Here is a 17,213-nt window from a genome sequence, read left to right as displayed (position 1 = left end):
GGGTGAATGTGAGGGCAGGGCCTCCTGGAATTAATTCTGGCCCACAGGCTCCCCAGAGTCAGGGCTGATGGATTTTTGCCATAGCACTAGAGCTGGGGCATAGGAAAGGGACCTTGGCTTGCCCTTCCTTGTTTGTCAAGTGGGCGTGCTGTGAGGGTGCAGTCGGAACACGCCCTGTAGGCAGACAGTAGGAAGGATCTACATACGGCACTCTAAAATCAGCTTTCTTTCTTTCTTTTTTTTTAATGGTATTTTAAAAAAATCTGATTTTTACATGATCATTGTAGAAAATTAGGTAAACATAATAACGCCTAAAGAAAAGAAACGTCCCTGGAGGACCTATGCAGAGACATCCACCCTTCTCATTTCCGTGCATTTCCTTCTGCTTTTTTTTTTTTTTCAATTTTCTATAAAAATTTTTCACAATTAAAAAATTAATTTTGTCTTTTTAAGAAAATTTAGAAACAACATCTGAGTACATTCTTGTGCTCTACTAAAATTATTCAGAAATATATATAAATAAATATAAAGATTCCCTGTCTCTCATCCATCCCCGCCACCAATCTTGTGCTCCTGTCTAGAGGTAATCACTGTTAACATTCTTATATAAAACACTTCATCATTTTTTAAATAACTAGGATCTTATATGTGTATTAGTGTCCCTGGCTGGCGCAAACCATTAAGCTCTTCACTACTAGCTGAAAGGTTGGCGGTTTGAATCCACCCAGAGGCTCATGGGAAGACAGGCCTGGCTATCTGCTTTTGAAAGGTCATGGCCTTAAAATCCCTGTGGAGCAGCTGTACTTTGCACACATGGGGTTGCCGTGAGTCAGAACTGACTCAGTGCCAACAAACAACACAACAATAAGTATATCATTATTAACCTATTTTTTTTTTTTTTTACTTATATGACTTGAAAAGCTTTCTATGTCTGTACCTAGGGCTATTCTTCATATTTTTAAACTACTGCATGTATTCTGTGTGGATGTGATGTCTGCTATTTAACCAGTCCATTTTTAGATTGTTTCTGACTTTTTCATTGTAGAAGTGACACTTCCGAGCATTTTCACAGCTGTGCTCCTGGGAATGGGACCCAGGGAGGACAGTCAAAGGAAAGACAAATTTAATAATTTTGGATGAATACTATCAAATTTGTCCCTCCCAAAAGCTAAACCAGTTTACATTCAACACCTATGGTATATGAGAATGAATGTTTCCTCTTTTCCTCAAAATGGATATTATTATTACTATTTTATTTTATTTTATTGTTGTACTTTAAGGGAAAGTTTACAGTTCAAGTTAGTCCTCCACACAAAAATTTACACATACATTGTTATGTGACCCTAATTGCTCTCCCTATACTGTGACAGCACACTCCTTCTTTCCACCCCTGATTTCCCGTGTCCATTCAACCAGCTCCTGACCCTCTCTGCCTTCTCATCTCACCTCCGGACAGGAGCTGCCCATTTAGTCTCATGTATCTACTTGAGCTGAGAAGCACACTCTTCACGAGTATCATTTTATGACCCAAATGGATATTATTAATATTTTAAATTTTTGTCCATCTGATGGCAGAATATGATCTCATCACTGTTTTAATTTGTATTTTTTTCCCCCATCAGAAAATGTCTTTTCATGTATTTACTTTAAAAAATATACTTTATTCCTAGTGACTCCTTTGTTTATGTATGTTGCCTATTTTTCTATTGGGTTGCTTATCTTTTTTTTATGGGAGGTCTTTATCTTTTCTGAATTATATTAAGACTTTGTCTATTATTTTTTTAAAAATATTTTTGACAGTGGGTCATTTGTTTTTTAAATATATGTGGAATAGATGGGCTATTTTTACCATAAAGTCTTTTACAATTATTATGGAGTCAGATGAGTCAATCTTTACTTTCTTCCTGGGTTTTGTGTCTTGCTTTGGATAGCCTTGTCTATCTCCAGATGATACAAAGTACCTTTCTGTATTTCTTTTAATATTTTGATAATTTTATTCTTTATATTTAACTCTTTAATCTATTTGAAAATTCATTTTATGTGTGGTGTGAGCAGACAGCCAATTTCATTGACACCATTTCTTGCACAGTCTACCCTTTTCCTGCTGATTTGAATTTCCATGTTTAATCTCTGTATATAAATAGGTATGTTTTTGAACCCTCTATTTTTTCCCCATTGATTTGTCTCTCTGTCCCTGGGTCAGTGCTGTACTGTTTTAATCAGCTTTGTGTTATGTTTTGTTAAATGGTAACAAAAGCTCTCCTGTTTTTTTTTAAAAAAAGTATTGCCTATTCTACAAAGTTTGCCTGTCATAAAACTTCAGAATCAGTTTGTCAATTTTCATTAAAAATCCTATTGATATTTGAATTGGAATTATATTACACAGGTTACTTTGAGGAGAATTGTCATTTTTCCAATGTTGAGTTTCTATCCAGGGATATGATGTACCTCTCCATTCATTCAGCTCCTCATCTTTATCTTTTTTGGTAGTTAGTTTATTCATAGGTCTCTGTAAAAATATCTTATTACATTTATTCCTAAGTATTTTACAACTTTGGTTATGTTGTGAATGATATCTTTTCCCATTACATTTTTTTTCTAATTCTACATGTTAAATATTGTAAAGCTGTACAAAATTACTGTCTGGATTCTGACTATCTTGAAAAACTGTCTTGTTCATTCAAATAGTTTTTCAGATGATTCTCTTGGATGATTTTTGGGTAATCAAATCACCTAAAATGATGACAGCTTTATCTTGTCCTTTCTGAAAGTTATACCATTTATTTCTTTTTGCTATCTCTTTGCCTGAGACCTCCAGCACAATATGAAATAGTAGTGGTGATGGCGGGAGGACATGTGCTGACCCTGACTCGTTTCTTTTATCCTTTCCACAAATATTTATTGACAGTCTTCTCGGTGTCAGGCAATCTTTTGGGCCCTGGGGATGCAGTAGTGAACAAGAGACATTCATTCTAGTAGGAATGCTAGTAACTTTCATATTATTCTTATACTCTGCCTTAAAATAAAAATGTTTCCTTCTATTCTTGGCTTATATGGGATTTTAAATTGTTTTAATCAGGAATGACTGTGGTATTTAATCAGATGCATTTGGAGCATTTATTGAGATGATTACATGATTTTTGAAATTTAATCTATTCAACTAGTGAATTATATTACTAGATCAATAAATGTCTTATGTAAATGCTGTAATATGCTGCAGATTCAATTTACCGACATTTTGTTTAGAATTTTGGCCCCAATGTTAGAATTGGCCTACAATTTTCCTTTTTGTTCTACCCTTTGCTCAAATTTGGTTCGTTGCTATGCTAGCCTCTGAGAACGTATTAAGAAGCTTTCTAGTATTTCCCTATGCCCTAGAGCAGTTTGCATAGCACCAGCAGTATCTGTTCCTTATGCTTGATATAGTGTGCACATAAAACCAGCTGGGCTTGATGCCTTTTTTAGAAGACAAATCTTTGACTATAAAAATTGCCTTTATAGTTATTGGCCCATTCAATTTCCCACCTCTTTTTGAGTTAATTTTATATGTGTTCCTACAAAATCACTTACTTAGCCTACATCTTCAAATATATTGTATGACATTTACACTTATGGTCCCTTTTCTATTTCTAGTATAATTTGTATATGTATTCTCTCCCTTTTTCTTAACAAGTAAAGATCAGAATTGCCAAATTTTGGTTGATTTCATGAATCTTTTCAAAGAACCGTGTGGTGGACTTTTACTGGTTAACGTCACAGCATCCTTCCTTTCCTTTCCCTAGCTGTCGCCTGTCCCTGGTCAGGGGCCCACACCTCTGCATGCTGCCGGTGCTTTTCAAGGGAAGCTGCTACCCTCACAGCTCCCAGAGCTTGATCTAGTTGGCATATTCCAGCGCCCTGGACTCCTAACGCCAGTCGGGTGCTGATCTAGACCGTCCCAGTGAGCATAAGGCATGGTTAGAGGAGAGACTGGAGCTCTCTCTCTCTCTGAATGTGGATAAGGAAGCAGGAGGATGTTGGCTATTGGCAACTGATTTTCAACAAGAAAACCAATTTAGGATGAAGCAGCCACCATTGAAGGCAGAGAGAAGAGATAGAAATTTTAAGCCTGTCTGAGCGGAGGTTTCTGTTACTTGGCAACTCCTCAATGGTACAGACTAACTTTTGGGTTTAGTGATCAAATCTGCTGCTTTTTTTCCACCCCTAATAAACTCCTTTTAGCTTTAGTTAGCATTAGTAATTCCAACTTTCTACTTTTTTGGGAGGAATTATTTTATTGTTCTTTTTCTCACTTCTTAAGTAGTACGCTTAGTTCATCGTTTTAGACTTCCTTAGTTTCTAACATTTTCATTTAATTCCTCAGAATTTCCTCTGAGTCTTACTTGGGCCATATTTCACAAGATTTGATATGTACTGACATCATTGCCCTTCATTTCTATTGTAGTTTATAATTTCATGTTATTTCTCTTATTTCATATGAGAGTTATATAGATATAGATAGATGGCTGCTGTCCAGTTGTCTTCAACTCACTGAGACCTTAGGTACAGCAGAACGAAACGTCGCCAGGTCCTGCGCCATCCTCACTAACATTGCCTTTTGTGTTTTCGTTTCCAGACGCTTAGTATCTTTTTTGCCCATCAACTGCTTCATGTCACTTTGTTTTAGGTGTGTCTCTAATAAGTAGTATATGAGTGGAATTTATTTACTACACAGTATAAGAATCTTTGTCTTTTAAAAGTAGCGTTTTATGCATTCACGTGAATTGTGATATATGCTTGGTCTTTATTCAGTTATCTTATTTTGTTTTATTGATTGTTTCCTTAAAATTATTTTCCACAAAGGCAGAAAAGTAGATAGGGTCTCTTTTCTTTGGAACTTCTTTCTCTTTTTAGTTTGTGGGATATCTGTATATATGTGTGTGTACGTATATATATATATATGTGAATTTTTTACTGTGGCACATACACATATATACATACATATACATCGCGGTAGATTGCGCTCTCCCTTTTTCTCTCTATCCCTCTCTCCCCCTAGAGGAAATCTGATTGTAGGATAATTACTCCCTTGGTTTTCGACCATAGCATGCATCCCAACAAATGGTTTGTTTGCTTGTACTCTTTTGTGTCTGACTTCTTTCACTCAACTATATGTTTATGAGATTCACCATGTAGCTACGTGTGGCAGTAGATGGTCCATCCTCGTGGCTGTCGAGTGTTTCGTGCATCCATCCTGCCTTCGATGGCAGCCGGGAAGTTTCCAGTTGGGGCTCTTCCTGACGGTGCTGATGTGAACAGTCTGACTGTCTTTCCTGCTGCAAATGTGCACGACTGTTTCCAGGGCACACAGTAAGGGGAGGAACTGCCAGACTGTGGGGTAGACACCCTTTCTGCTTTCCTAGATGATTCCAGTCTCCCACAGTGGCTGTGCCGGTTCCTCTCCCCCAGCAGCATGTGAGCAGCCCTGTTACCCCACATCCTCACCAACACTGGGAACAAGGTGGAGCAAGACTGAATTGTTCTTCATGGACCGTGTGGGGAACACAAGGTCTTTGGGGAGGGGACCTCAGTGGAGTGGTGGGGAGGGGTCCCAAGATGTCATTTTTCCTGCTGATTCATGAAGACCCAGGCCTGCAAGATGCTGTGGGCATCACTTTCTTCTTGGGAAGCTGCCTTCCCAAGCCAAATACACATCTGGACTCCCTCTACCAGACCCTTTGGGAAAAAGGAAAACCAGTCTCAACTCAGTCACACACTGTAGGAATAGTCATTCCCCTCTTAGTGCCTCAGTTTTCACACCTCCAGAGGGGCCCTCAGAGGGGCTTCATAGAGGAGCACTGGCGGGGTGGGGGGGCTTCACAGATCAGGCACAGGCCAGACACGTGGCGATGTCATGGGCTGACTCAAAGCTAGGTACAGGGTCGTCTTCAAGGGCCAAGGCTGGGCATCGGTGTGCTGCTGAGGGTTGGTCCCAGGGACACTATCATAGGCCAGGTGCCAGGTGCCATCACAGGGGCCTGGCTGGGCACCAGGACCACCATCCAGGGAGGTGCCCAGCAGCAGCATCACCTCATGGCCCTGGCTGGGCCTAGCCATGGCCACACCACCTCCTCAGCATCCTGCTGCCCAAAAGCTGAGCCCCCAATCCTAGGGCAGAGGCCCTGTTGCCCTGAATGAACAAACCATGAGTTCTAGAATCCTCACACAGTGGAGATTCCTGCCTGCCCTGTCTCTGCGTCCCATTATGAGGACCAGTAAAGGCCGGGCACCTGCTTGCAATGTCTGGGTGTGAGGAGGGCCTTCTCACGTCTGCCTATTCTCCTGCCAGATATGAGAACATCCATAAAGGTAGGGCTTGGGGATGTGGGAGAGAGGCAGGAGGGGTCTGCTGTCTGGGTGCTTATGGTAGTACCTCCATGCTGAAGCGTTCCATCATCCATATCCTAATGGGCAAGTTTTTATCAGACTATGTGAGGTGAGGGGGCAGTTCTGACTTGCAGGGCAGCCACGAGCACATGAGGGAAGCGCCTTATTAAGAATGGGTGGGGGGGAGTTTGAACTAACATCCCTGGAGCAGATGGGCTTGTTTGGGAGGCAAATCTTAAGAGAAGCAGGACTTGTGATGATGATGGTGAAGATAGTGATGTGTGAATGACCGCTCATCCTGTGTCAGGCCCAGTTCATGTGGTTTTACATCTCCATAACCTGTGAGGTGGGCATTACCAGTATCCCTACTTCATCGTAGGAAACCCAGGCCTAGAGAGCTTATGAGGCTTTTAAGTGTTGGAGTCAGGACTCAATACCAGATTTCAACAGATTCTTTGAGAGGGAAAATTTTGGGACCCCAAGCAACAGAGGGTCTCTAGACTCCCACCCTAACTGACCACCACACATAATCTTGCGGTGGCAGCCCTGGCTTGGGTCACCTGCCAGCTTCCCGTTCTGCCGCTTGACAGACAACATGCTGGGGGTGGTGTCTGGAAGTTGAGGTCGTGTTCCCCAACTCACGGACTTTGCTTTTTCCATCAATGCATGACTCCCCTAAGTGAATGAATGAGTGAATGAAGGGGTGTTCTCCTCTACTCTGAACGGGCTGCACTGCCCTCAGGCATCTGTGACGTTTTAGGGTTGTACAGATGTGTACTGCTCCATGTAGCTGACTGCTATGCCTATGATGATGTGCGGATGGGCGTAGAACTCTGACTTTATAGGGACAGAGGTCATGAAGCTAATACATGTCTTCCTATGCCCATATGTGAGTGCAAGAGATGACATCAGAGTACAACTTGTAAATGGCGATGCCTCCCAGCTCTGACTCTGGGCCTCCAAGCCGGAGTAGAGGCGGGTCTGTGAGGGAATCACTTTGAACCATGGAGTGTCTGGCTATATCTGGCTGTGCGGAATGGTGACATTGTGCCTATGACAAGGGTTGATCCGCAATACCTCGAGCCTCCAAATAGTCCCTCACGGCGCCCCCCAAATTCGGCGACCGTAGTTGGTACTAGCCTCTGGTGCTCGCATCTCCAGGCTGTATCTGCAAATCCAGTGTGAGGTTTTGAGGAGGGAATTGCAGTCAGCATTGCCCTGAATTCTGAGGCGTGCTCTTCTCAGAGACCTGGGGAAACCACTGGGGATGGGGAACAGAGAGGGGAAGCCCAACCCTGCCTCCTAGAGCTATCACTTTTTAAGTGGTGGAGTTCTTTCTGCAGGGCCCTGGCTCCGTGAGGCCTCTGCTTTATGAGAAAGGAAAGGACGGCCTCCGGAAACCCTCTCCTTCCTCTCCCTGTCGATGGGGCTGGCTGTGATCTGAAACAAAAAGGTGTAAGAGAAGGGTCTGAAGTGTGGCTCCCCCTGGGGGAGACAGGAAGTAGAACAGGCTCAGGGGTGAGAGGGCAAAGCAGAGTTCTCAGCAGAAGTGGGGGTGGTCTGTGAGGAGGCCTTGGGGTCCCCGTGGAAGGCCGCTGGTTGAGGTCAAAGGCATCCAGGCCTTGACGTCTGTGGCAAGGGAGCCTGCCGTTTACTTTACGCCTGATAATACCAGGAGCCTGGGGCCCACGGTACGTATGGGCCTAGACAGCAAAGGTTGGTCACTCCCGAGGGATTTCCACAAGGCGGGCCCGGGAAGATGTTTCTGTTAACACGTATGGGTCACCAGAGATTCGTAGCCTTGTCTGTTTGTTGTTGTTCTCGCCCCTCGGCCCCCACGGACTCTCCCAGGTAAGAACAAGCCTTGCTCACCGCTGCCGAGTCCCTGCTTGGCCCCGCACGCTGAGCTCGGCATGAAACTGAGACTTTCTGTAACCACGACAGCTGGTGACGGTGTGAACCTGTGTCCAGCTTCGCCTCTGTGAGGAGGTCCGTGGCCACCTGTAACAGTGTATTGACCAGTCTTACCTTGACAGCAGGGTACCGCCGAGAACTTGTTTTCTTTTTCTTTCATCTTGCCGAGGCTTCTTTCTCCCTTTCCTGTCCTTAATGAGGCTCGCTTATTAAATGCCAGACAAGCTTGGGCCAGTTTAAAATCTCGGTCTCTAGGGCAAACAATAACACAATGTGAAGAACGTGTTTCGTTCTTCAATCGTGTATATGAGACCAAATGGGCCCACCAGCCCAAAAGCCAAATGAGAAGACAGGAAGGGACAGGAAAACTGAACGAATGGAAACAGGGAGCCTGGGGTGGAGAAGGGAAGAGTGTTGACACATCAGCAGGGTTGGCAACCAATGTCACAAGACAATCTGTGTATTAATTGATTAATGAGAAACTAATTTGCTGTGTAAACTTTCACCTAAAGCCCAATAAAAAAATAAATAAAAATAAAAAAGTAAAATCTCAATCTCATACCCAGCTCAGTGCAGCCTCCTCCCCTCTCACCCCCTCCCTTCAGGGCAGCTCCCCCTGTATGTGGGGGCCAGTGAGGGGTAAGGAGGGGGTAGACGAGCGTCACCACTCACTGCGTGGCCCAGAGGTGGTAGTCTGCAGGAAGCTGGCCCTGGGGCTGGACAGTGAAGCCTCACTGTCTGTTTCTTCAGGCCGCCCTGCCCACTGAGCCCTGCCGTTCACCTCAGGCTGACGGCTCTCCTCTCTGGTGATTCTCACTCCCACTACCATCTGTGTAACTCTGGAGCTGGGATTAGCCCTGGGTGACGGCTCAGCTGCCTCATAACAAGTCCTGGAGAGGCTGTCCGGTCTCTGTTGTTTGGGGGTTGCCCTTATTTTATATCAGTGGGGTACCTGCTGCCTCTGGGTCTTTGGTTGCCAGTTTCAGGGCGGTGGGAAAAGCCCCTCCCCCCATGGACATGTGGCCCTGGCTGCTCGCGTCTGGGCTGGAAGGTGACTCTGCCTCGAGAGTCTGCAGTGCGCAGGGCTCTGAGTGAGAGCTGCCTGTGGCTGCCCGAGGATCTGCGCGGGGCTAGCACAGCCCCTGTCTACTCTTTCCCCAGTGCCCTTGTTCGGGGTCTGTGGTCAGACCAACATCTCCTGCAGGGTGGTGAAGGGGAAGGTGGTGGAGGAAGGCAAGTGGCCATGGCAGGTGAGCATCCTGTTTCTGGGCGTGTATATCTGCAGTGGCTCCATCTTCCACGAGCAGTGGGTCCTCACGGCTGCACACTGCTTACAAAGGTCAGTCAGAGAGGCCAGCTGGTCCTGGGCTTTGCCTTCTGGTGAGGGCAGAGGAGGGGGAGTAGGGGTGACCGGTGAATCTGGGGCTCTGGGAGGAGGGGGCCTGGCTCGGTGGCCACTTCCAGCCTCCCTACAGACAGTCCACCTCCCACCCGTGACCCTGCAGATCCAGGAACGCAAGCCAGTACTCCGTCAGGGTGGGACACCGAAGCTCCCCTGAAACTGACATTCAGCTCCCGATCAATCACATCGTGATCCACAAGAGCTTCAACAATCTCGCGTCCCAGGACATTGCCCTCCTGAAGCTCCAGAATACCATCTCCTGGTCCCCCAACATCCAGCCCATCTGCCTTCCCGATGCCCAATACAAGCCACTTCTTGGCTCCATATGCTGGGTGATCGGGTGGGGACAGGTAGGGAAACAAGGTGAGTGAAGGCAGGCGGAAGGGCCCAAGACACCCGCCTGCTCAGAGCACAGATCCTCCGCCCCACCATAAGCTCTGCAGGCCATTCCGTTATCCACTTGTTCACTCAGCCAGCAGGCATTTCCTGAGTACCTAACCATGCCATACACTGTCCTTACCTCTGTGGATATGCAGATATACACGGCGTGGTCTAGTGGAAAAGACACACGTGGCCTGCATGGACCTCAGTCCCCAAAGTCACGTTAAATCCAATGAGAAGCCTCTACCCTGTGGCATTGGCAGGAAAAGACTCTTTGGCCATCACTGGGGTTCCCTGTCTGCAGTTTGTACAAGGGCCACAGCTCAGGAAGTACTGAGGCATCCTGATCACTGGTTATCTTGAGGCACCCATAATTCCTGGATGTCTGGCCCCTGTTGGTGTCACCCTGGGGTCCTGGATCTGGGGGCCCTTTTGGGGTCCTGCCTTCCAGGGGTGCCATGTAGCCAGTCACTTTGGGATCTTGCTACCTTGTTGGGCAGCTATGGAGCAGTGCTTAGCTCCCCATTGTCATGGAACCTGAAATTGTGGGGAAATCTCTCCTTGTCCCCATTCGGTGCCTGGATGTCCCCCGACCCCCCTGGGAGACCCTTGTTTAGTCTGTCTAATGAGCTGGGGCTTTTACAAAAGTCATGCTGTAGGCTGAGGCCTTTATGAATTACCATTGCAGGAAGTGGCCCTGCCTTCCACATTAGCAAATTCAGACTACTCTGAGATGGAGTTGGGCAGAAGAATTACGGGGATGCCAGGCAGGATCTCTCTCTTCTCAGGGACCACAGCGTCCTCAGTGACATCGACATCTGCCCCCTACAGTCTTCAGGAGATAGCTATCAAGATCATTCACAATGACATCTGCAATCAGAGATATCGATTCCTCCTCAAGAGGGGCGAGAAGTTCTTCATTGGGAATGACATGCTGTGTGGCATATCACAACGGGCCGTGACCTCTTGTCAGGTGAGGAGAGTATGGACTGGGGCTTTGGGGGGCGTGCCTTCCTTATGGCATGGCACTGGGACTCCTTGTTCCTCTGGATCTCAGTTTCCCAGTCAGTAAAACGGGGGTGCAAATACCCTTAGCATGTCTGCAATGATGGCAATAACGGCAGTGATTTTCAGATCATTTTAACACTTCTGAACACGTGCCCAGATCTGGGCCAGGTGCTGGCAGAACCAGCTTTGATAAATGAAATCATTCTGTAAACATGCGTCTGCCACTTGCATCTTCCATTCTACAGTCTGCATTTTAGATTTATCCATATCGATACATGCAGCTCTTATTCATTAATTAACAATTCTGTAATATTCTCTTTTGTGAATACACCACAATTTACCCATTTTCTTGTTTATAAACATTGAGGTAGTTTTCCATTTTTTCATATCACCAACTCTGCTGCTCTGAATATTCTCACACACATATCCCTATTTATGTGTTCCAGGATTTCTGAACAAGATACATCCTGCATGGAATTGGTGGGGCATAGGCTGTGCATACCTTCATCTTTGATAAATCCAGTTGCTGTCAAGCTGACGGCAAGCTGACACTCATGGCGACCTCATGTGTGTCAGATTAGAACTATGCTCCATAGAGTTTTTAAAAATAATATTTTATTGTGCTTTTGTTGAAAGTTTACACAGCAGGTTAGATTCCCGTTTAACAATTACCACACATATTGTTCAGAGACATTGGTTACATTTTCCACAATGTGTTAACATTCTCATTAATTCCCTTCTGGATGTATCACTTCCAGTAATCTGGTTTCCCTGTCCCCTTATCCTTTCATCTCTGCTTTGGAATGATTGTTGACCATTTGGTCTTACGTAGATGATTTTTTAAAGGTGCACAGTACTTATTGGTAATATTCTTTATTTTATGAGACAATCTGTTATTTGGCTACAAGGTTATTATTTACTACCCAGGGGATAGTTTTGGTTCAAAGTTTATGAAGTATCTCAGGGCGATAGTCTTGGGGACTCCTCTAGTCTCTATGTGTCCAATAAGTCTGGACTTTTTAAAAACTGAGCTCTGTTCCACATTATTTCTCCCTTTCTATCAGGATCCATCTATTGTGGCCCTGATCGAAATGGTCATTAGTGGTAGCCGGGCACCATCTAGTTCTTCTAGTCTCAGGGTAGATGAGGGTGAGGTTCGTGAAGACTATTAGTCCTGTAGACTAATTTATTCTTTGAGACTTTGGTTTCTTTCTTCCTGTTTTGCTCCAGATGAGAAGATACTGATAGTTGTATCTTAGATGGCTGCTTGCAAGCTTTTAAGACCCCAGATGCTACTCACGTAGCATAAACTTTACGTAGAACGTAAACTTCGTGAACTATATTATACCAACTGACTGAGTTGTCCCACAAGTCTATGGTCCTAAGGCTTCAACCCCAGAAAAACAATCCTGTGAGGTGTTTGGTTTTATCTAAGAAATATCCATAACTGTGTCCCCTATATGCTTTATTGTATATATGAACATACATACATGTACACACATGTATATGTGTATACATATGACCACATACATGCACACATATACACACCTGTGCACATGTATGTATACATACATACATATGTAACCACATATAAATTTTTTGGTTGTTGCAAAATTATATATTTTCTAACATTTACCAATTATGTCCTTTGTGTGTGTACTTCTTAGTGACATCATTTACCTTGGTCAAGCTGTGCACACTTCACCCACATTCAGTGTTTGTTACTTTTCCCATTACCAAAAATAACAAGTGTCTACTCTTTAAAGAGTGATTGTCCCTCTCCTCACCCACCCCTCTCTGGTAACCACCAATGAATGCTGGTTTCTGTATGTATACATATTTTTGTCTTTTTATAAAAGTGGGATCTTGCAATATTTGTCCTTTTGTGATTGACTTATTTCACTCAGGGTAGTGTTCTCCAGATTCATGTTATGTTTCGAGGATGTATAATTATTCTTTATGGTTGCACAGTATTCCATTGTATATATGTACCACATTTTGCTTATCCATTCCTCCATTAATGGGCATTTAGGTTGTTTCCATCTTTTTGCTTTCGTGAATAGTGCTGCAATGAACATAGGTGTGCATTTGTCTCTTCGTGTCACTTCTATTAGGTCTCTAGGGTGTATACTTAGGAGAGGAAGCGCCATACTGTTTTCCATAGTGGTTGTACAATTTTACAGTCCCACCAGCAGTGGATAAGTGTTCCAATCTCCCCACATCCTGGCCAGCATTTGTTATTTTCTGTTGATCAGTGCCATTTTAGCATCTCTCTAATGGCTGAAGATTGCAGACATCTTTCATGTATTTGTGGGCCTCTTGAATGTCCTCTTAGTAAAGTGTTTATTCGTGTCTTTTGCCCATTTTTTAATTGAGTTTGTTTGTCTTTTTGTTGTTGAGTTGTTGACGTTTTCTATATATTTTAGAGATTAGACCCTTATCAAATATGCTGTTCCCTGTTGTGGATTGAATTGTGTCCCCCAAAAATGTGCATCAGCTTGGCTAGGCCAGGATTCCCAGTATTGTGTGATTGCCCACCATTGTGTCATCTGATACGATTTTCCTACGTGTTGTAAATTCTACCTCTATGATGTTAATGAGGTGGGATTAGAAGCAGTTATGTTAATGAGGCAGGACTCAATCTACAAGATTAGGTTTTGTTTTAAGTCAATCTCTTTTGAGATGTAAAAGAGAAAAGTGAGCAGAGAGACCTGGAGGACCTCCTACCACCAAGAGTGCAGAATCAGAAGGGGACCTCGTTTTTTTGGACCCAGAGTCCTTGTGCTGCGAAACTCTTAGATTAGGGAAGATTGATGACAAGGATCTTCCCCCAGAGCCGACAGAGAAAGCCTGCCCCTGGACTGGCACCGTGAATTTGGACTTCTAGCCTCCTAAACTGTGAGAGAATAAATTTCTCTTTGTTAAAGCCATCCACTTGTGGCATTTCTGTTAGAGCAGCACTCGATAAGTAAGAGATTCCTGAAGATTTTTTTCCCCAGTCTGTGGGTTGTCTTTTTATTCTTTTGATAAAGTCTTTTGATGGCTCCATAGAGTTTTCAATGGCTGATTTTTTGGAAGTAGATCACCAGGCCTTTCTTCCAAAGTGCCTCTAGGTGAACTTGAAGTGCTAACTTTTCAGTTAGCAGCCAAGTGCATTAACTGTGTGCAACATCAAATTTTTTTCCCCAAGTGATTGGATTAATCTATACTTGTACAGCAGTGTTTGAGAGTTCTATTGCTCCATATTCTTGCCAATCTTTGGTATTGTCAGACTATAAAATGCTTTCCCATCTGATGGCTGAGAAGGAGTACCTCCAATGTGGTTGCCATGTGTGTGTTCCTGATTAGTAATGCAGTTATGCATGCATGTTTTCATATGTCTGTTCATCATTTGGGATTCCTCTCCTATGAATCACTTATTTTTCTCTTTTGCACATTTTTCTATCATTTGGCTTCTCCTTTTTTAAATACTTTTATATTCTGGATACTAATTCTGAGGCTATTGTGCATTGCAAATATCTTCTCCTATCTTTTCACTTTGTTTATACAGTATTTTGCTGAAGAGCAATTTCAGATTTTATTTTAGTCAAATATATCCATGTTTTCCTTTTTGGTTTATGCTTTTTTGTGTCTTTTAAAATAAATCCTTCTGTTGCATTTTTTTCCTAAAAATTTGGAATTTTGATTTCCACATTTAGGTCTTGAATCCACATGGTATTCATTTTGTGAATGGTATAAGGTAGGAATCTATTTTTTATTTATTTTTCCACATGGAGTGCCAATTGTTCTAGTGTCATTCATTGACAAACCATTTCCCACGTTAACTGTCACCACCCATCTAATAAATTAACTTTCCATGTGCACAGGGGCCTGTTTCTGGGCTCTTTGTTTTGCTTCCTTGGTCTATATGTCTATTCTAGCAACAATGTTACATTGTCTTAATTATCATGTTATAGTAAGTCTGGTTATCTCATAGGTGAAGTCCTCTCATCTGTTTATCTTTCTTCAAAAATTTCTTGGCTATTCTTCATTCTTTCCTTTTCCATATCAACTTTGGAATCAGTTTAAATTCTGTTGTTGTTATTAGGTGCTGTCGAGTCGGTTCTGACTCATAGCGACCCTATGTACTGCAGAACAAAACACTGCCCAGTCCTGGGCCATCCTCACAATCGTTGTTATGCTTGAGTCCATTGTTGGAGCCACTGTGTCAGTCCATCTCATCGAGGGTCTTCCTTTTTTTCGCTGACCCTGTACTTTACCAAGCATGATATCCTTCTCCAGGGACTGATCCCTCCTGATAACATGTCCAAAGTATGTAAGACGTAATCTCGCCATCCTTGCTTCTAAGGAGCATTCTGGTTGTACTTCTTCCAAGACAGATTTGTTCGTTCTTTTGGCAGTCCATGGTATATTCAGTATTCTTCACAAGCACCACAATTCAAAGACATCAAGTCTTCTTCGGTCTTCCTTAGTCATTGTCCAGCTTTCGCATGTATATGATGCAATTGAAAATACCATGGCTTGGGTCAGGCGCTTCCTAGTCTTCAAGGTGACATCTTTGCTTTTCAACACTTTAAAGAGGTCTTTCACAGCAGATTTGCCCAACGCAACGTGTCTTTTGATTTCTTGACTGCTGCTTCCATGGGTGTTGATTGTGGATCCAAGTAAAATGAAATCCTTAACAACTTCAATCATTTCTCTGTTTATCATAATGTTGCTTATTGGTCCAGTTGTGAGGATTTTTGTTTTCTTTATGCTGAGGTGTAATCCATACTGAAGGCTGTGGTCTTTGATCTTCATCAGTAAGTGCTTCAAGTCCTCTTCACTTTCAGCAAGCCAAGGTTGTGTCATCTGCATAATGCAGATTGTTAATGAAGTTTAAATTCTAGCCTCCCCCAAATTAATATTCTTGAGATTTTGATTCAACTTGCTTTGAATATGTAGATTAATTTGGGAAGAATTGATGTCTTCAAGATAGCTGAGTGTTTCCATCCATAAACATAGTATACCCCTCCATTTATTTAGATCTTCTATAATATCATTCAATAAAATCTTAACATTTCCCTCAGAAACATCTTGTTCTTGACTTTTTTTTTTTTTTTTTTGATGTATCCTTATGTACCTCGTATTTTTGTGGCTATTGTAAATGGTATCATTTTTAAAAATTATTTTTCTAATTGTTGCTGGAGTGGAGCAACACAGATAGTTGTCATATATTGATCTTGCTGAACTCTTCCTATTTCTAATACTTTGTTGATTTTCTTGACATTCTATGTAAGCAGTCACATTTTCTGGCAATGTGATCATTTTATTTTTTCTTATCTAATCCTTATGCTTTTTAATTTCTTTTCTCATTGTACAATCTTGAAGAGGTGCAAGGACAGGAGATATTATTGTTCCTAATTTTAAAGGGAAGGTGCCAGTGTTGTCACTAGGGGTGTGTGGGGTGTGTGGACTGCACCAGATGACACTGTCAGAGGGGGTGACACCAGAATGACTGTCTATAAAATTTTTGTGCAGTGTTTCAGCAGAAATTTATTATTTGTTATAAAAAAATCCCTGTAGTTATAACAACAACAAAAAATTTTGTAAGCCCAGCTTACATGTATTAATATACCTGCGAGGCTAAACCCCTATGCTAATTTACTTTTGGAACCTTCCAGTGGGCTTCGGTTGGAGCTGTCATTATAACCCAATTACAATGACGCTTCGAATCACGTGGGCTCATTTGCACTCACTACAAGCACTGGCTGTTGTTTTCATGGCTGCCAGTGTTTTTACAGCACCTGATTTTGTCAGATTTTCTGGTGTTTTAGCTACAATATTGTGGTAATTAGTATTTGTGGACCTATATCAATAACTTTTTTGAAAATGAAATGGTAATTAAAGGAAAAGAGGAAGAAAAATTTTTAAAAAATGGTTTCCAGTCAGTTACTAATAATGTTGTAATTCAGTGTAGAAAGATTTTACAAAACAATTTGGTTGTTACTGTTCATATAATCTAAGGACTATTGCATTTACACAGTTTACAACTACATTTATTGCTTATTATTCTATGATTAAAACTGATAATAAACTTACATGTATAACAAGTATTGATTATATAACTCTTTGAAAAGTGGAGAAATTGACAGCTTAAAAC

General features: G+C 42.7%; 1 protein-coding gene across 1 annotated transcript in view; it reads left to right on the top strand.

The window, feature by feature from the left end:
• The first annotated feature begins 6,278 nt into the window (after positions 1-6,278).
• Positions 6,279-17,213, top strand: part of LOC101360623 (Putative serine protease 46) — a 38,537-nt gene continuing 27,602 nt past the window's right edge. Inside the window, exons 1-4 of the mRNA XM_004368713.1 lie at positions 6,279-6,348; positions 9,442-9,619; positions 9,786-10,045; positions 10,870-11,036. Coding sequence (XP_004368770.1) covers positions 6,279-6,348; positions 9,442-9,619; positions 9,786-10,045; positions 10,870-11,036 — 675 coding nt within the window. The remainder of the gene's footprint in view (positions 6,349-9,441; positions 9,620-9,785; positions 10,046-10,869; positions 11,037-17,213) is intronic.

Source organism: Trichechus manatus, unplaced genomic scaffold (genome assembly GCF_000243295.1).
Source record: "Trichechus manatus latirostris isolate Lorelei unplaced genomic scaffold, TriManLat1.0 scaffold00001, whole genome shotgun sequence".
Classification (NCBI taxonomy): Eukaryota; Metazoa; Chordata; class Mammalia; order Sirenia; family Trichechidae; genus Trichechus; species Trichechus manatus.
The sequence above is the reverse complement of the archived record's forward strand: the minus strand, read 5'-3'. Positions and strand labels throughout refer to the sequence as shown.